At 41.4% G+C, this 20,729-nt stretch overlaps 1 protein-coding gene and 1 long non-coding RNA gene across 2 annotated transcripts in view; one reads left to right on the top strand and one right to left on the bottom strand.

The window, feature by feature from the left end:
* The window catches only part of LOC121919498, a 44,723-nt gene extending 31,914 nt beyond the window's left edge, over positions 1-12,809 (top strand). Inside the window, exons 2-3 of the long non-coding RNA XR_006101490.1 lie at positions 12,468-12,605; positions 12,704-12,809. This is a non-coding gene — a long non-coding RNA (uncharacterized LOC121919498). The remainder of the gene's footprint in view (positions 1-12,467; positions 12,606-12,703) is intronic.
* COL9A1 (collagen type IX alpha 1 chain) overlaps positions 1-19,660 on the bottom strand; it is a 169,076-nt gene extending 149,416 nt beyond the window's left edge. Inside the window, exon 1 of the mRNA XM_042446142.1 lies at positions 19,588-19,660. Within this exon, the coding sequence (XP_042302076.1) occupies positions 19,588-19,634 (47 nt within the window). The 5' untranslated portion in view covers positions 19,635-19,660. The remainder of the gene's footprint in view (positions 1-19,587) is intronic.
* Between the last annotated feature and the right edge of the window lie 1,069 nt (positions 19,661-20,729).

Genomic DNA, 20,729 nt, shown 5'->3' with positions numbered 1-20,729 from the left:
GGCCCACTTTTCAGCTCCTTTTAAAATATCCCAGTTTCTCTCTTCTTCTCCAACTTTCCCCCCAATGTTTTCAGCTTACTTCAGTTGCTGCAAACTGAGGTCAAATTGCAATAGTAGTTTGCTCTCAGCCAGGAGGAGAGGAGAGGAGAGGAGAGGCTGGAGTCTAGCCTTTTGCAGTAGACTCAGGTAAAAGCAAACTGTTCTGTGTGCTCTTCTTCATTAATATTTTTGCCACCTTGACCAAATTCTGACATTGCCACATGTGCTACAGTTTTCATTTGTGAAATGTTGGAGGATATCTGTCACCCTCCATTTCTTCCTTCTCCTTAACAACAAACCTTATTTGATAAGCATACATACACATCAATATTAACTCATTGCTAGACTTTCCACATAAAATAACCTTTAGCTGTTGTTTAAAATCAATGTGTTAAATAATATAGAGTGTTGAACAAGCTGTAATAATAGGGCATCATAAACGTCAAAACAAAACTGGAAGATCTGTAGATACCAATTAAAAGCAATTTTAGAAAATGTTTATATTTACCAAGCTAGATAAATAAGACCTTAAAATGATTTTTTAATGGGAGTGTTCACATTAATAATTTTTGTTTAAAAATTATGAAAAAAAATGCTCATTATTTTAAAAGTCTATATATGAGCTTTAAGAGGAAAATGTGAAAAAAATAATATTGATAAACCCTTTGTTAGTCCCAAAAGAAAATGTCACAGCCTGTAATACATTATTTCCAAACTCTGAAAGAAATTAACAGGGGGGGAAATTAATGGGGACATGTAATCCAGACAACATGCAGAAAACCACTCTCCTAAACAGAATCTATCCTCCAATCCAGAAGGATTTTCTTTGAATACTATAGCCTGATCTATGCATATTTGCTCAGAGGCAAGTCCTACTGAATTAACTAAAACTTAATCCTGAGTAATTTTATATACCATGACACTGACAGAAGTGATCTTTGAGAATCATTCTTTAAACTAATAATGCCAAAGGTTTGATATGTATAATGTGATGTTAAACAGTTTTAAATCTTCAGTACTACGTATACATACCCCAGAGAAACTCAGTAGAACTCAATAGGACAGCTCCAAGTAAACATACAAGATCAAGAGCTAAGCCCTAACATTAGCTGCTGAATAGTATACAAGAATTTTTCAGATTGGAACACCTCACAGAAATCTTTGTGGCATAAACAATACATAAATTATGCATGTGTGTGGTATTCAGGGAACTCGACTATACCTCCCAATCAGTTTTCCAGCTTCATTGGAATCCACCAAGCCTTAACAGAGAACAAGCAAGAAGCACAACTCAACACAGAGATTTTGTAACACACCATCCTGCTTCTCTTATTGAGAAGGAGTGCTGAATGTTTAATAAGGACTCAGCTTTGCATTCTGCAGCCATAGGTTGAATTTCCCTTATTTGAAATTCTGAAATCAAAATATTCCAAAAACCAAAATGTTTTTTCATGAGTGACTGAAATAGTGACACCTTTGCTTTCTGATGGTGCAATGCACACAAACTTTGTTTCAGGAAGAAAATTATCTTAAAATATTGTATAAAATTACCTTCAAGCTATGTGTATCAAGTGTGTATGAAACTAAAATGAAATTTGTGTTTAGACCTAGGTATCTCCTAATGTATGTATACTCATAGGATCAGCATGGCGTAGTGGTTTGAGTGTTGGACTACAACTCTGGAGACCAGGATTCAATTCCTAAGTCAGCCATGAAACCAACTGGGAGAATTTGGACAAGCCACACTCTCTGAGCCTCAGGGTAAGGCAATGGCAAACCTCACTGACAAAATCCTGCCAAGAAAACCACATGATAGGTTCTCCTTAGGTTTGTCATTAAGTCAGAAAGGACTTGAAGGCACACAACAACAAATGTATATGCAAAAACAAGTATTCCAAAATCCAATAATAATAATAATAATAATCCAAAGTCTCAAACACTTCTGGTACCAAGCATTGCAGATAAAGGAGACTCACACTATTATCTTCTTGTAAGGAGGTCACATGAAACCTTAAGTGGAGTATACTCTCTAAACAGGGGCAGCAAAAAGGTGGCCCAGGGGCTGCATATGGGCATTAAGACTGCTTTTGTCACTCTCAGGGCCAGGCAATTTTTAAAATGTTTTTTTACAAACTATAGCAGGCTACAGACCGCCCCTTTCCCCGATGGGAGGCCCCCGATCCACCCCAATCCGCCGCTTTTCCAGGCCTCGGGGAAGTGGCAAAACGCCGCTTCCCCACGGCCTGGAAAGGGGTGTCCTTGGGGCTTCATGCCCCAAGGACACCCCAACAGCAGCGGGGAGAGAGAGAAAGGGGCTGCTCGGCCCCTTTCTCTTCAGTATCTCTGGTGCGAAAAGAGCTCCGTTTTGGAGCTCCTTTCGGCGCCGCTGAAATGGCACCACAGGCGCCCTTCAGCAACACCAGGACATAACAGCCGTGCCATGCTGTTTGGACATGACGCAGCTGCTACATCCAAATGGCAGCGCCCATGTAGACAGGGCACCACCATTTTGATGTACTGAGTACGGCCTAGGGTTAGGGAGCATCTGAAAAGGACACTCCGGGCAACCCTAGCACGTACTCAGTACGTGCTTAATGGCCCGTTTGTACAGGGCCTATTTTTGGCCTCAAATGTCCCTATGAAGTGTGGGGACATTTTTGGATACACATTTGCCCTCCATACAGCAAATTTTAGGTCCAGGAGAGGCCTGCTTTCCAACAAAAAGTGACTGAAAAGTCAATTCTGTGTCCCAGAACCACTGCTGGGCCTAAAATGGCCCTGAAAGAGGAAAGATATGATGAAATTGCCCTTCACATGACTAGGCATCACTGAGGGCCTCTAGGGATTGTTTTGTGATTGATTATTGCATAATAGATATGTTTTTAGTCTTCAAAGATATAGCCATGTTAGTCTGTAGAATCCGTATGTAGAGAGATCTTGTAGCACTTTGAGACTTACTGAAAGAAAGAAGATGGTGGCATGAGCTTTTGTAGACTTGAGTCTACTTCCTCAGATACATGTTTTGGAGTGGAGAATTCAGAGACAGACCAATATAAGTTGCTTGTGTGAGAGAATGTCAGTTCAGTTCAAGTCTATGAAAATTCATGCTACCAACTTCTTTCAGTTAGATTCAAAGATGCTAAAAGATCCCTTAGCATACTGATTTTTCAGACTAACACAGCTATCTCTTTGAAGACAACATATGTCTATTGTGCAATAATCAATCACAAAACAATCATTACAATCCATCACACAACAAAACAAGCTAAATGCAAGAAACATAGGTGAGGCCAATCATGTGCAGTGACAAAGAGATATCTTGTATCTACTCAAGGGAGCACCTCGTCTATAAATGTGCTAAGCATATAATCTAGTTTGACACACTGTTGAGATACAGTGGAAGAAGAGGCATGATACTGAGCTCTTACGCTGCTGGGAAAGAAAGAGGTTGGGCTATTTTCTCAGTATGTGGGAGAACTCAGGCAGGGGAAGGAGCCTACCATTCAGGCATGTTTCAGCACTTTCTTCAATGACTATTTCATAAAGTTTAAATTCCTAGTCAAGGAATGTTTGAATGCATACACAGATGATTACATAAGTGAGATATTGTATTAATTGGGAGAGGAATTAAGAACAAAGGAGTCAGTATAAAATTAGTGTGCCTTGCGTTGTACCCTGAAGGTCATTAGACTTTGGCTCTGATAGCATGCCAAGAACAGTGAATTCCAGAAGGGATGACAGGCATAATAGAGAAAGCCCTGACACAGGGCAAGCGATGTTCTGCATAACAGTTAGCAGCAAGCATTTCCCAGCTGAATTAAAAATTATGTCAGGACAAAGCTTTCTATCATTAACTGCTGCAACCTCTCCCCAATTAAAATCTAGCAGCTTTTAAAAAGCAATAATTGGTCACTACTAAATCAGAGCAGATACGCCAGAATTAAATCATATACAGTCGTCCCTCCTTGTTCACAGACTTTGGATCTGCGATCTTGATTACTCATGGACACCAAACGGGGAGGGAACAAAATGGTGTATGTGCATGCGCCGCACACACAAGCCTGTGTGCAGGAGCATGTGGCCTTTGAAATCAATGGGACTCCAATATTGCCGATTTTTCCAATTCATGGGGGGCGGGTGGTGGTCCAGAATGGATTATTGTGAATCAGAAGGGATGACTGTAACTGCGTTTGTTGAAAAGCAAGGAGACTTGGATCCAAACAGCTACCTCAGATGCACTCCAGGGTCTCGGCATTCCCACTGAATTTTTTATTGTCTTGAAATGAACAGGCACCACATTGTATCACAAACTGTTTCTCAGGCTGAAATTCTTTGTACAGTTACACGAGAGTAACTTTCACTGAACACAGTACAATATATATCTGAGTAAGCATGCACAGTAGAATGGCACTGTGAATCTCTGTTTTGAAAGAGGCTTGCCCTTTCTCATGACAGATTGCCATAACAGGGGTGGACAAAGTACAGCCTGTTTTTGTGACCCTCCGAGATTAAAAATATAGAATTTTGTCCCAAAATGCCCTCTAGAAGGTGTGAGGGCATTCTAACAAATCCCCCAAAGCTGTTTTAAGACCAGGAAAGGACTTTTTAAAACTAGTAAACCAGAAATACTTCTTGTTTTGCAAAAAGACCTCTCCTGGGTCTAAAATTGTCCAGAAGGGGACTTAAAAACTTGGAGAAAATGCCCACAATCCCTAGAGTTCATTTGGGGTCAAAAAAGTTTGGGGTTTGTTTATTTTTATATGGGGAGTAGAGTGGGGGGATGGGGACCCCAAGGTTTGCTAGGTGGCTAATGAGGGTCTTAGCCTCCCAAAGCTGCCCACCTTAGCTGTAAGCCAGTGTTTCTCAACCTTTCTAATGCCGCAACCCTTTAATACAGTTCCTCATGTTGTGGTGACCCCCCACCATACAGGAGCAGTGTCTTGGTTCCTAAGACCTTCGGAAATATGTGTTTTCCGATGGTCTTAGGCAACACCTGTGAAAGGGTTGTTCAACCCCCAAAGGGGTTGTGACCCACCGGTTGAGAACTGCTGTTGTAAGCAAAAGACTCTTTGGCATATTCAATGAGATTCTCCCAAGTTTATTCAACTAATCACATTATGCATTGGAACTAGGCCTGTGAGCATAAATATTAAAGCCCACACCTCTATACCACACCATTATCATCTTCATCACTATATGCTAGATGTGTCAGAAAGACCTAATTAAACAAAAACAAAAACATCCAATAATCCAGTCCTGGGAATCCAGATGTTATTTCTAAAGAAACAATGTGCACACATTGCCTGATCATTTTAAAAGAAAGGTATAAAATCCATGCTCTTTCACTGTGCTCACTAAGACATAAATCACTGAATGGAAGGAGGCTCAATTTCTAGGAAGTGTTCTTGGCATTATAGCCTAAGAATCACTCAAGGCACTTCTTAATAATTTATCAGTTTTGGAAGAGAGATGATCCCAACAGATTAAACACGGCGTATTTCAATATCCCGGGTATGCCAGGTGAAAATACTATAGCATTATGTGTCTCACACATTACTACTTTAGGTGCTTAAGAATATTTTTCTAATGCAGGATACTGTGCTCAGGGCTTTATTCAGCTTTGAGACTGCTAACCTATGTGTACATATCTGAGAGTAAGCTTCACTTGACAACTGTGAAGACATACTTCTTGAGTAAAAATGCATAGTATTGCACTTTAAAATTCCTGAGGATATTGATCAGGCCAGCAAAAATTACATTCTTGAGCAAAATGTGGCAATACCAAATATCCACTGCTTGCAGCCCTTTCATACTTCTGTGACAGCATTAGATGAATATGCCCCTATCCTTGCATTTTTTGTCCATACCTTAAACTGAACACAGAGGTGTGTACTGGTAGTGGATTCAGTATTTTCACTCCCGAAGGGGCAGCATGCAGCTACCCCTGTTCCAGCCAGATTGGGGCTGCAGCAATCACACGCTGCAGCCCCAATCTGGCCTTTGCAGGACGTAATAACCACATTGCTGCGGCTTTGCAAACTCCTTCAGCACTGCATTGTATGTATGCAGTGCCGGAGGAGCGTTGTGATGCCACACGCTGTGCAGTGCGGTGCGCAGCATCATGCCGCCCTGGGGGCAGAGCCAGGGCTTGCATTGTGGAGATGCTACACCCCGACTCCAGCCCCAAGCCGGCCCAAGCAGTGCACCTTTTAATTGATAGGCAAAACCCATCAATAGGTTCTCATTCTCATTGCTGTTCCATTTCTGCCATGGTTCACTAGGTCTCTGCCACTGCAGTTCCTCTTCTTGGGCAGTCATGTAGTGTAAGTGGCCATGATTCTGCTCCTCTCTTCCTCTCCCCTTCCCCATTATCATAGTTGCTAGTATCTTCCCAAAACCAGCTGCTGTGTGCAAATTCGTACAGGAGCCAGCTTTGGGAAGCTGTTGCCAGCTAAGATTGCTTGTCCTCCCATTTCCTCACAAAACACATGGCTGCTGTGTGAATGTTCACACAGCAGCATTGAGCTTCAGTAGCAGGAAGGAAGAACAGCCCTGGCTGCCAATACCTTCCCAAAGCTGGTTGCCATGTGCACATTTACACAGGAATGAGCAATTACTGTCATGGGGGAAAGTGTGGTAAAAAATTATGCTAACCCAGTATGTTCTTCTGTTCTTAAACTAGTGGGATTGTGGTGGGACTGCAGGCTGTTGTGATAATGTCTTGAGAAAAAAGAGTACTTGCACTGAAGTGGAACAGAATAGGAGGGAAGGTTAAAAACATATCAGGTTTGAGAGGCTTCTAATAAAGGAGAAACAGTGCCTTGTGGGGCATTGCCAAAGTAGAATAAAGACTAAATAGTTAGTAGTGAAACAATCATCCTCCCCAATTAAATTTGAGAATCAAACCTCTTAAGGTAATATATTTTTAAAAGCTACAGAATTTATCTGAGTTTTGCAAACTATAAAGAATTATAAAGCATATTTCACTTACATAGACTTGATATATTCACTGAAGATCACAGCTGTTTGCATAAATGAAGCTCACATTATAAACCTCTCTAGTCCCAGTTAACAGCTCAGTCCCATGAAGAATTCAGGACACTTAATCCCACTGAAAGCATGACACTTCTGCATGTCAGATGTGGTATATAATGGGGCTGTAAATGCCTTGAACAATAATAATTTTTCCTCCTGTTTTGCCTTCCTAAGCTTCTTGAATGCTGAGAGGGAGAGATACTATCAGGAGACTGAGCACTCTTTATTCCTGCCCTATAGATCTTGCGACTGTTGCTCGGCTGCTGGGGGTTTTCTGCTTCTGTTTTCAGCACACCACTTAGTTCTGCTTCTTGAAGTACTAGAGCAGGCTGCTGGTACCATACTGCCCTGTTAATTTACCCCTGTACATTAACTGCTGACAATGAAGTCAGATAGTAATCTTGGGATCCACTCTCACCTCATAGTGTTTCCAGACAATGCTCTTGAGTTTTCTGCTGCTACTCAGGGTTCATCTATACTGTAGAAAAAAAATGTCGTTTGACACCACTTTAAGTGCTGTAGTTCCATCCTATGGAAACTTGGGATTTGCAGTTTTACAAGGTCATCAAGCTGCTCTGCCAAAGTGTACTTATGCCTCACAAAACTAGAAATCTCAGGATTCTGTAGGACAGTCAAAGTGCATTATTTCTACAGTGTAGATGCACCCTTATCACCAGTCTTTTACTGCTGGGTGCCATGGAGATTGTAGTGCTGATGTCTTCTGCTTCCTTCTGATCTTCAGTCTCAGCTAGAATTTTTCTGACAATAGAAACAGACGTGCTCCCAGCACCAGCATCCTGAACCATGGTGATCGCAAACCAGTTTGCCTCCCTCTGGCCTAGGAGCACCACATAGATATTACTACTACAGAGATGCTTTATGATTGATTACATTAATTTAATAATTAGATGTAACAGTAATAAAAATAGCAACATAGGAAACTATGGTCCATCTAGTCAAATACTGCCAACATTGATTGATGTCAGGTCTCTGGGATTTCAGGAAGGATTCTTTCCTAGTCCTATGGAGAAGCATGGAATATATTCCCTGTGGCTCTTCCATCCAAGTACTAAGTAGGCTTCATCTGATTTACTTCCAAAATCTGGTGAGATTGGATGTTTTCAAGATGATATAATGGTCAATAATTGTTGAAACTATAAGTAATACACAAGTTTAACTAATGAGGAGAGTGAATAGAAATTAAATTAAATGTTTTGTTCCTCAACTAATGTGAATTAAATGGGCAAAATGGTGTTTAGTCTTTGCTTTGCTTCATACTGTGAATTAAACATGCAATATAATAATAAAAGTGATTTATAAAGTGGTTTATAAATAAAATAAGTATGCTTCCTGGCACACTAGATGAATGAAAAATTATCCATGTAACATGGAACTAGAAAGGTGGGCTTTTTTAAAACAAAAGATGTGTCACACTAAGAATGAAAATCAGAAAGCTAACAATGAGGTTGGGAGTGAGAAGAATATGTCTGACTATCTAAAGCACATATTGATTCACATATAATAAACAACTGAAATTAACAAAATAACAAGAAAAGGAAAAACAAGATCAAATTGGGCTATTCAGATTAAGGGGGGGAAAGGTTGCAAACGAAAGGACAAACACTCAGAGAAACCAAGCTTAGACAACAAGAGCATCCACCCAAACCCTCATCTGAGCTGTTTCAGAGATATGACACTAACAGAAAAATCTAGTAAAGAAATGAAGGAACACAGGAGATAATTGACTATATAACTTAAATGACTTCATTCAGTCTCTCACTGCCCTAAGTACTGTGGTTGGAGAGGGCAAGATTACTGTCCCAGATTGTATATTGCAGCCATCAAGGAACAAAGTACAGCTCCTTTCCTCTTCTAAATCATACCACTTTGTTGTTTTCCTTGTACATTTATGTTGGAGACTTAAACTTCCCCACTTCCTTATTTTTGATGCCCAAACCTCCACATTAGTCCAAATTACTTCAGATTGTGCTGTTCCATTCCAGAATTGAATTGAGACAATCAGGATCCTATCTGGAGCTTGTATAAAATAGTCCAAATGGATCTAGTTCAGTTTTGGTTTTGGACAAAATAAATTTAATTAATAAGGTACAAATGTGAATGCATGTATAGTGCTGGATGTTTGGTTTTATCAATTAACGTATTAATTTGCATGGTATTACTTTGGCGTAAGTCCTACTGATCATGTCAAAATGTACTTTCTATTAAGTATCTGTAGGACTGTATTGTTAGACGTTATAATAAAGTGGTGGAAGTTGTGGAGTCCTTCAGATGTTGTTGAATTGCAACTTTCAGCAGTCCAAGTCAGCATAGCTAATGGTAATACTGTACTAGAAGCTTCAGTTCAGTAGCATCTGGAAGGTCACACAATTCCCATCCCTGCTTTTTAAGAACTGTAAGTAGAGATTCTTCTTGTCCCTTTTTTTCAAAATGGAGAAAAATTGTAGGCTGTCAACATGACATCTCTGACCCATTTAAAGAATCATAAATAGGTCTTTCAATAAATTGGCACAGTTTTATGTTATGCGTGGATTGTCTTTGCTACCATACATTGGTACACCATCCCCTCTGGAAAGAAAATAAATGAGAGAAGCAAGGCAGATTCATTGAACTACTGTACTGCTGCATGGGAGACAGTAGTTCACACAATAACTTGACCTACTTCACATTCTCTTTATCATCTATTCTTTGTACTCTAATACTGGAGGCTAGAACACATAGTACTTCCTTCTCTTCCACTATCTTAAAAAAAGAAAAAGTCAAATTTGAAAGTGTTTTACAGTTGGTATCTGCTGGGATTTTGGTTCCATGACCCTGCGTATATATATCATGGATGCTCAAGCCCCGTTATATACACTAGTGTAGTAAAATGGTGTCCCTTATAAAAATGGCAGAACAAATGTTTGCTTTTTGGTATGGGGGGTATTTTTCAAGCCATGGATTGTTGAATCCATAGATACAGAATTTGTGGATAAGGAGGACTGACAGTATTAGGAAGTCCTTCACTTCCCCATAAATAATATGAACTGCAAGCGATGAGTAATGTAAATTGGTCATTTATTTTAAAGTAACTGTAATGTGCTTGGTAAGAGCGAGTGTGGTGTAGTGGTTTGAGATCCTTTGCCTCAAGTTGAGAGGAAATGCAGATTACTTGGAGGAACCTGACCTAGTGTTCCTGAAAAGTCATCGGATCTTTCAAAAACATGTTTTCTCCAGATGTTGTTGTTTTGTCAAGTCATTTCCAACTTATGACCTAAAAACAAACTTATAATGGAGTTTTCTTGCCAACATTTGGTCAGAGGAGGTTTGCCATTGCCTTTCCTTGGGGCTGAGAGAGTAACTCAACAGCGGGTTTCATAACCCAGTCGGGAATCAAACCCTAGACTCCAGAGTTGTAGTCCAACACTCAAAACATTCCACCACACTGGCTTTCATTTATATGAGAAATGAAAATATGAAGACCCCAAAATATAGTGCAGGATATACAGGGGTGCTTAACAAATAGGCTAGGTATTATACATATTCTAAAATGTTCCTGAGAAGTCTATCAGTTTACTGGTTATGCTCCCCAAGCCTACATCTGACACCCCTCCCCTCAAAGAGGACACCCCTCCTGCTTTTCCAAGGGATTCAGTTAGTCTTTCCACATTCCCTTTTCAACAAAAATATTTTGACTCCACAGAGTAGCATTGCTTGTTAAGTGCCCTATTCTCTTTCTTTGCCAGAAGTGCTTTAATTCTAACAAAACAAGCAAGAGGATAAGCTTTAGAATAACACTTCTTCTGGTTGTTGGAGAACAAGAGAGTGGATGATTTCTTTGTGTCCTATCATCCTTTCTTGCCAGCTCTTTTCTTCTAATCTGGAGGGACAATCCTCCTACACCTAAGTGAGAAGTTAATCCCTGTTAGCTATTTTTAAATAACTCCTTATGCAATAAAGGTAAATAATAACTTCTTATACAATAACTTTAATTCATTAATTTCTGCTACTTAGCAGCAAAATTAGAAATAGCACATAATTGGAAAGGAGATAAAAGAACCATGTTTGTCGCAATGGAAAAACAGACGGTGCATTTTAGTTCTCACAGAAAAACTAACCTTCTATGTCAGTTAGTTACGCAAACTTTTTTTTTTTTTTTTTGCCACTTGCCAACCTTTATTGAGTTTGTAAATAGTAATGCCTCAGATTCTCACCCACTATCAACCTACAGGAATCTATGGAAGGGTTTATTGTCATGATTCATCTAAAAGTATTGTTGTTATAATGGTGTTCTCTTTCATTGTGCCCATGATTATGACATTGATGTGATGGATGCTTGAGCACTACATGAGCTGAAAGTGACTGGTGTTGTATTATTGGTTGGTTGTTTACCTGTTATTTAACCCAGAATTTAAAAAAAAGTCCTCCTCCCTACAAAAGAGAAGACGTTGACCTCTAGTCAGTTAATTCTGAAAGTAAACATACCACCACATATCAGTGAAAATACACTGCCTAGCTGGGTTAGATACCCACCACCTATTTCTGGGGGGGAAATCATGGTAAGTAACAATGTGATTTTCTGCAGCAGAGAAGAATACCCTCTGCTGGGATGTACTAGACCAGTTTTTGATGAGCAGACACTGGCTGACCACTTCTACCTAGTAACCAGGTAGACACACAGGGCCTTGGTATCCACTGGGGTTTGGCTCCTGGAGTCCATGTGGATTACAAAATTCGTGATGCTCAAGACTCATTAAATACAATGGCACAGTAAAGTGGTGTCCATTATACAAAAGGGCAAAGTCAAGGTTAGCTTTTTGGAATTTTTAATATTTTCAAACTGTGGATGCTTGAATCCAAGGATAAAGAATCCATGGACATGGGGAGCTGAGTGTACCAATAAGTAATCAAAGGTCTGGGAATATTCAGTTTTCTTGAAAAAACTCCAACTTATGCCACAGTTTTTCTTTTTCACTTTTTGGATTTTGGCAGAAAATTGTTTTGTCCTCTGTGAAAAATGAATTCACCCTTGGCATGAACAATGGCTCCAGACCTCGCACCACACAGCCCTTGTGGAAAATATATAGTTCTTTTCTTACCAACATTGCTCTCAGTTTGGACACTCTAAATATTACCAGAAATAAAGTTTTCTAAGAACCAGAGCTGTGTCTTCCTAAGAGGTTCAAATCATCACCATCAACACCTCATGAAAGTCCAATTACAGGAAATAAGGTATAATAAGAAGAATTAGTAGAGCTTTCCCTCTTTAAAAAGAATCTGATGTGAGAATACTTAGCCAGAGACTGGTTGTGCACCAGATTTAAGAGGGAACCTAACACTACCACCTGAAACTTGAAAGGGCTGGGCTTCAAACACAGGTCTTTTCTTTTCTGTAGGAAAGCCAGTATTAATCTTAATGAAGATTGTGTCACACCCCTTTCCTCTGCATCAACAACAGAAAGGCTAAGTGAAATCTCATTATTGTCTTCAGATGGAAGACCATAAAGCTATCGAAACAGATGCAATTACTTGAGGTGAGTAGTCCAAAACCCCTAGCACACACCACCCAGTTTACATCCTTCTAACTGTAATCAGTCTGGTTCTGTCTTTACTAATGACCTTTCCTTAACAGATGAACCTGTGAAGAAGAAGCCATCATTTCTGAATCAAAAAACCAAGTAGAATTGAGAACAAGGTCTTTCCGGCCCACCAACAAGGATTACCTCTGTGTGCTCCAATCCCACCTGCAGAAGAACTCTGTGTAGCAGAGATGTCAGCTGGAAGGTATAATAAAAGCTTTGAGGCCAAGGTGACATTAAGCCATCAGTTCCTGCAACTTCCTCTATCCAAAATTATGTTATAAATCTGTTTACCTTCTAGCTAAGGTATGATTCATTACTGGAGGCCCAGATTACTCCTTCATTGTAGGAAGACCTGTAGGAGATCCATTATCTGCAAACAAATCCATTACTGGAGACCCAGATTACTCCTTAATTGTAGGAAGACCTGTATGTGTAGGCTCTAGGCCCATAGTCTTGGTCCTGTTTGATTGTCTTGTCAAGTACCATTAGTCCTACGTTGAGAGACAATAAAGATGAGACTTCCCATTCTAGCAGAAATTATGCTTCCCTCATTAGTAACAAGTACTTTGTTTCTTTCTGTCTGACTATGTGAGACTTTTGTAGCATTGCTGACTGCCCTTAGTAATATATCTCCTCCATTTGTGAGAGGAAGAAATACAGTCGGCCCTCCTTATCCACAGATTTTTTATCCACGGATTCAAGCATCTACAGCTTGAAACTATTCAAAAAAAGTATAAATTCCAAGTATCAAATCTTGATTTTGCCATTTTATATAAGGGACACCATTTTGCTATCCCATTGTATTTAATGGGACATGAGCATCCACAGATTTTGTTATTCACAGGGTGTCCTGGAACCAAACCCCAGCGGATAACAAGGGCCCACTGTACAATGAGCCCTCTCTATCCACGGGGGAACCATTCTGGACCCGCCCTACGGATACCAAAATCCGCAGATGCTCAAGTCCCATTGTCCTCAATCCACCTAAGTCAGCAGGTGGCTGGAGGCAAGGAACCTTCACTGCCACCTCCCACTCCTTCCTCCTCCTCCGTGGCTTCCTCCCACTCAGTGGGGATCCCACATCGGTGCAGAGTGCGGGACTTCCAGGGCCAGGGAAACAGCTGCATGGGCCAGGGGAACTGCCATGCGGGCTGGAAACAGCTACATGGGTTGGGGAAATGGCTGTGAGGGTGGGGGAAGTGCCACACAGGCTGTGGAAACGGCTGCTCACTGCCCACCCAGAGGCCCAGAGATCCTCCCAAAGCCCTGAGCAGCACCGATATGGCCCCAAGGAGTGCCTGCAGGAGGGGGGGGGGGGGCCCCCCCCCCCCCCGGGACGCCACTGCTCCTGTCTCCTCCCACCTCTTCCTGCCTCCTTCGCCCTCTTCTTCCCACTCCTTCCTCCTCTTCCACCACAGCTTCTTCCTTCCTCCTCTTCCCATCTCTTCCTTCCTTGTCCTCTGCCATCCCCCCAATGGACTTGCTGTCTGCAGATGCTTACCTCTGCGGATGGCAAGGTCCGTGGATACAGAGGGCCCATTGTATCTTTAAAAAGGTAAAGGTTTTCCCTTTGACAAGGTTATCTAGTTGTGTCCAACTATAGGGGGCAGTGCTCATCTCTATTACTAAGTCAAAGAGCCAGCTTTATCAAAGACAACACAGTGATCATGTGGCCAGCAGGACTGCACAGAACACTGTAGCTTCCCACCAAAGTGGTGCCTATTCACCTACTTGCACTTTTACATGCTTTCAAACTGATAGGTTGACTAAAGCTGGGACTAGTAATGGGAACTGTCACGCAGTACTTGGACCTTGACCTGCCGGCCTGCTGATCTTGCAATAGTCAGAGTCAGCTTCTTAACTGCTGAGCCACCTTGTTCCCAAAAATACCTACAAAGAAATCCCCCAAAAATACCTACAAAGCTAGAAATGGAGAAAGGGGACCTCCATCCCATCCCCTTCCTGCCCCCTGCTCATCTGCACAAACCTGTTCAATCCCGTGCCCACCTGCAGAAGTGAATGAGCAAGTAAGAAAACATGCACACCCTCCCTCCTTGCACTCTCCCTGTCCCATCCTTTTCCCTCTGCCTGCCTGTACAAGTGAGCAAGCAAGCAAGGAAACAAGCACATAGACAGGCCCGGCCACCTGCCAATTTGATTTCCTCCTAGTGACACTAGTGGTATTGAAGTCCCTGTTAAAAATCATGTGGGGCAGCAGTGGCGATCACAGCAAATACAGTAATCCATTATTAATCAAGTCGGTGAATGCTTACCCCACAAACGTGAAGGGATTAGTGTATATACTGATTTATAGCGGTAGGCAGGTTAAATTTTGAAGAGAGCAATCGCTCTGTGCTCCAAGGTACTGTAGTTAACAAGGCAGAGTTGAGGGAACCATTATTGTGAGGAAACTCTAGCCCCTTATTTATGAAGAAAGGGACATTAGCATTAAAAGAATTGCCATAGCAATATAAAAAGTAATAGTACAGATGAATAACAACACCAACAACAATGATGTTGTTGTATGCCTTCAAGTAGTTTCTGACATGGTAATCCTAACATGAACCTATCTTGGGGTTTTCTTTCAGAGGGGGTTTAGCATTGCCTTCCCAAGGTTGAAGGAGTTTGACTTGCCCATGGTCGCCCAGTGCGTTTACATGGTCGAGCCAGGATTTGAACCCTGGTCTCCAGAGTTATAGTCCAACACTCAAACCACTACACCACGCTGGCATTCTAACAACAACAACAACAACAACAACAGATATAAATAATAATTCAGAAAAATACAGATAAAGAGGAGAGGAAGTACTGCTTTTTTAGCAGCATGAAATACTATATAATTTACAATAGTTCATTAAAAAAAGGGTTGGTTTTTTTTAAAAAAAAAAAAAAACAACAACCCCAGGATGGCTGAAGAAAAACTATAACCAAACCTGTAACAAGAGTAGGTTCCACTGAGTTTCAGCCATCCTGGACACCCCAGTGCCCCCTCCATTTCACATCAGGGAAGGGCTAGCTTTGATCTCATGGTTGTCCTTCCCCTGGCTACAGGCATGTTTGTTTCCTGGCTATTTATTTATCTGATAGCAAAGGATGCGCAACCACTGTGCATGTGCCCCCAAAGCATTTTTGTGGCCCTCCTTAACCCCTACAACCCTGCTTTTAAAAAATGCCTAAAAACTGAGTAACTCCCATGGTCTTCCATTTTATTTTATTTTCCCTAACCCACTCCTCCACTAAATATTGGAACTTTTTTTCAAAACAGCAGTGTCTGCAGTGAAACATATTCCCTCGGAGAGCAGTGGAGTCTCTTTCTTTAGAGGTCTTTAAATAGAGTCTGGATGGCCATCTGTCAGGGGTGCTTTGATTGTGAGTTCCTGCATGGCAGGGGGTTGGACAGGATGACCCTTGGGGTCTCTTCCAATTCTATGGTTTTATTTCTGTGCTTGATTTTATAGTTATCTTCCTTTCTCCTTCATTTTTTGTTTATTGTAAATTACTTTTAATTTGGTTTTAGTATGCTGCACACTGAACAACCATTATTGAGCAACTGCTAAATTGACTGGCTGAATCAATGAATAAATATTGTATATTATTCCTTCACAATGGTAACTGGCCCTTCCTTTCTTTTATTTGGTGATATCCAGCAGGTCAACCTACACTTGCACAGGGTAATCAGATGTCATAAACGCAAAAGAGGACAAGGCACAGTGAAATGTAGGAAATTCATGAAAAATGGAGGAGATGACCAAATAAAAGCTAAAAACACTGACATAAATATAAATTCACAGTTCTTAGTCATGCTCAAAATGGAAGATATTTTGGAATTCCTCCTCGACAGAACACTGAAGTATAGGACATGTCCTGGCAAAGGAGGACATCTGGTCACCCTGCGCTTACGGCATACTGTTTAAATGAAGCTGATATAAAAATAATGTGATAACAACTATTAAACAAACACCAGTTTTTAGTGGTAGTTGTGCTAAGTAGACCATTTTTTGAAGCTTCACAGAATATTTGAGAATGTTTGACTGCAGTCAAATAAGAGATCAAATGATGATATCTGATCTTTCAGCTGCTCAGCTCGTCACCTCTCTTATGCATATTTGAAATAGACGTGCATTCTAGCATTTATTCAAGAGCAATGCCCAGCACTAGGAATTATAAGCATTTAGTGCTAGAAAGCAAAGAAAGCAAAATGCATGCAGTGTAAACAGTGGAGGAACTTTTCCAAGGTGAGTGAGTGACTCAGCAGCAACACTGTGCCTTGCAATTATACAAAGTAAAGATTCCAGAGCCAACTTTATGTTGGATGTATTACTGCATTCAGCAAGCATAAGCACTATAAATGTAAACAGCAACCATAGGGAATCAGAGTGAGGACAATGGAACTCAATGAAATTTAACTCTTCCTGTGAACCAACATAGTGTACTGGTTTGAGTGTTGGCCTGGGGCTCTAGGAGACCAGAGTTCGATTCCCCACTCAGCCATGGAAACCCACTGGGTAACATTGGCTAAGGTACATTATCTCAGCCAGAGAGGAAGGCAAGAGTAAACCTCCACTGCACAAATCCTGCCAAGAAAACACTTTATAGGGTCACCAAATGACTTGAAGGCACACACCACCACAATCCTATACAGCAGTTCTGATGAAGCTCTTTCTCCCTTTCTCACCACTTCTTGAATTGGTGCCAATGGGAACTGTTCTTGCAATGGAAATGAAGGACTTAAAGAGAAAAATGGTTTCTGTCAGGACTACAGTACAGTGAAGGACATTTTCAAAAAATGTATGTTAACTTTGTTGTCGTTGTTGTTGTTAGCCACCCTCGACTTGATCTCAACTTATGGTGACCCTGGAGATGAGACATTTCCAAAATTCCCTATCCTCCCGTGCTCTGCTCAGTTCCTTCAAATTCATACCCGTGACCTCATTTACTGTATAGAGTCTATCCATCTAGCATGCGGCCTTCCTCTCTTTCTGCTTCCCTCCACCTTTCCTACCATTATTGTTTTTTTCCTTCCCACAATGTGGCCAAAGTATGACAGTATTAGTTTAGTCATTTTGCCTTCCAGAGAGATTTCTGGTTTGATCTGTTCTAGGACCCATTTGTTTGCCCTCTTGGCTGCCCACGGTATCATCAACACTCTTCTCCAGTACCACATTTTGAATTAATTGATTTTCTTCCTATCCACTTTCTTAATTATCTAGCTTTCACGTACATACATGGTAATGCAATGGCTACAATACCATATTATGACATCTACTTTGGCTCCAAATCATCATCAATATGATACATCATCACAATATATAGCAAACATTTTTCTTCACATTAAGAATAAAAAAAAGTTCAATAATGAAACAAAGGTAGACAAAAAAACAGTCTTTTGACAGAAATGTGAAACCACTGAAACCTCTTGAAAAGCAGTTCAAAGTGAATAGCCACTATTCTGCAGTCTACAAATTTGAGTGTATATCTTTCAAAACCCGTGAAACACATCCTGTTAGGCTCTTCCCATTTCAATTTTTCTCCCTCTAGCTTACTTGGGCATCATTTCAGTTGGCGATGATATTGCTAGCTTTATTTCAAATGGTCCATCACAAATATTTTATACCCAAAGCTCAAATGCTACCCTGGCCTGAGTAGTGAGCACTGCCCAGTTTAACTACTTTTTATCTCTTTGGGATTATCTGTATCAATCAGGCCACAAACAGTAGGTGACATTAGGCAAGCTGCTACTAATCAGTCTCAGGGGCTGTACAAACCACCCTTAAGGGGCGGCCTGTAGCTGCCTCTATCTGTGCTGGATAGGGCCACAGCAGCCGAAGCCCTGATATTTCCATGGCACAAAAAGGAGCCAGCACGGAGCTTTTCCGTACCCCTTTGGTGCTGTGTCATGTAGACACAGCACCAGAGGAGCATGTGATGCCGTGCACTGTGTGGAGTGGCGTATAGCGTCACTCTGGCCTGGGGTGGAGTCGGGATGTGTGTCATGTGGATGCCACACCTGACTCCAACCTCAGGTTGGCCTTAATAGCCGGTCTGTTGAGCCCCTCAGTTTCTCATTTGCTATACAGAAACATGTATTTAGAGTTACTGAAATAAAGTATTTGTTGGGCTAGGGTCACTTCTGGGGAACACTGGGTTTCTCAGCCAGATTTCCCCAGAACCCTAGGGTTTTGTAAGAGGTCACTAGGGATTTCTTGAGAGATTGTGACTGATAAAAATAAATATTGTTAAGCTGCAGATACAGTAATTTTTATGCAGAGCTTCCCTGGGCCCTAACAATTATTTCAAGGGCTTCTCCAGGTTAAAAAGGTTGAGTAAGGCTGTTCAAAAAGTATAGCTGGCCCTCCATATACGCTGGGGTTAGGGGCACAGGACCCCTGTGAAAATTGAAAAAATTCAAATACTATGTTTTAACCTGAGAGAACACCTCTCTAAGAATCTCTAAGTCCTCCAGTGCAACACTATGGTGAACATCTGCCAGAAGTTGACCATAGAATCACGGTGGAGGACTTAGAAATGTCTAGAGAAGTATTTTCTCTAGTAATCTCTAAGTCAGTGGTTCCCAACCTGTGGGTCGGGACCCCTTTGGGGGTCGAATGACACTTTCATGGGGGTCACCTAAGACCATTGGAAAACACCTATTTAATTACAGTTATGAAGTAGCAACAAAAATAATTTCTTGGGTTTGGGTCACCACAGCATGAGGAACTGTATTAAAGGATCATGGCATTAGAAAGGTTGGGAATCACTGCTCTAAGTCTTCCAGCACAACTCTGTGGTCAATTTCCAACAGATTTGAGCTGGAGGACTTAGAGATTCCTAGAGGAAACACATTAATTAAATCCGCAGATAAAGCCACAAAAGTCAAAGCCCCAAATGCGGAGGGCTGACTGTATATCAGTAATGAGTATTATTATGGTCTTACATCAGACAAAATGGGTCTCCATAATGCTCCAAGGAAAACGTCTGCATTCAGGCGCCTTCTGTCAAGCTCAAACTATAGGTATGCCTGGACATGTTTGTAAAAGGACCAAGATTAAGCATTTCCATTCTGTTGCTTATGAGGAAACATCTTTATCAGTTGGTCAGGTTTCTGCTTGTCTTTTTCTGGTGCTCTGTCCTGATTAAAATGAAAAAGTAAATTGTTGCTGGGATGAGGGTCAGGATAGTTGGGGAGGACATGTCTAAATCTCTTTTATCACTCTTCAAGATAACCCTTTCAGAAATGGCAAGTGGCCTCCTGCTCCTGAGTTGATTGCCTTGAATTATCTAATCTGTTTCCTTCCTTTGGAATTTCATGTATTTATTTATTGAGATTTTACCTTCTCCTTTATATCTGGGGCCTATGACTCCACTGATGACCTTAGGATTTGCTGTGCCACCCTGATTTTTTCTTTCTTTGTTTCTTTCATGGAGGGGGGGGCACTTTCTGTTAAGTTTTCAGCATCTGCTGAGAAGGCAGTTGCAGGCAGGCAGGTAGGCAGAGAGACTTGGCAAGGCACTGCAAACAAGGAGCCAAAAGGCGGTGTGGCTTTGGCCTCCTGCACTGCAGCCCCTTGTCCAAAACACAAAAGCTGGGCTAGCAGGGATCCCTGCTAAGGCTTGCTGGGGAGAGGGAATTGACCCTTTGTGCAGAATTACAGGTCAGGGTGACCAGATGTCCTAACTGGGAACGGGGACAAGGCACTGCGAAATGGAGAACATTCAGGGAAAATGGAGAACAATGCCAAATACAAAGCGAAAACCACTCATATAAATCTATGTCCATGCTTCTTAGTCATGCTCAGAATGGAGGGTGTTTTGGAATTCTTCCTGGATGGAAGGATGAAAGTGATGACATGTCCTGGAAAAGGAGGGCACCTGGTCACCCTGTTGCAGCAGGCGAGTGAGGAGATCCTACCTATTTCTGAATAGGATTTAGTATCCCTGGGGTCAGGGTGACCAGACGCCCTCCTTTTCCAGGACCAGTCCTCCATTTCAACCTTCTGTCCAGGAAGAATTCCAAAACGCCCTCCATTCTGAGCCTCCCTATGAAGCTTATTGAGTAACACCATGTTTGCTGAGAGA

The sequence above is a fragment of the Sceloporus undulatus genome, chromosome 1 (genome assembly GCF_019175285.1).
Source record: "Sceloporus undulatus isolate JIND9_A2432 ecotype Alabama chromosome 1, SceUnd_v1.1, whole genome shotgun sequence".
NCBI lineage: Eukaryota > Metazoa > Chordata > Lepidosauria > Squamata > Phrynosomatidae > Sceloporus > Sceloporus undulatus.
This window is presented reverse-complemented; position numbering and strand designations above follow the sequence as displayed.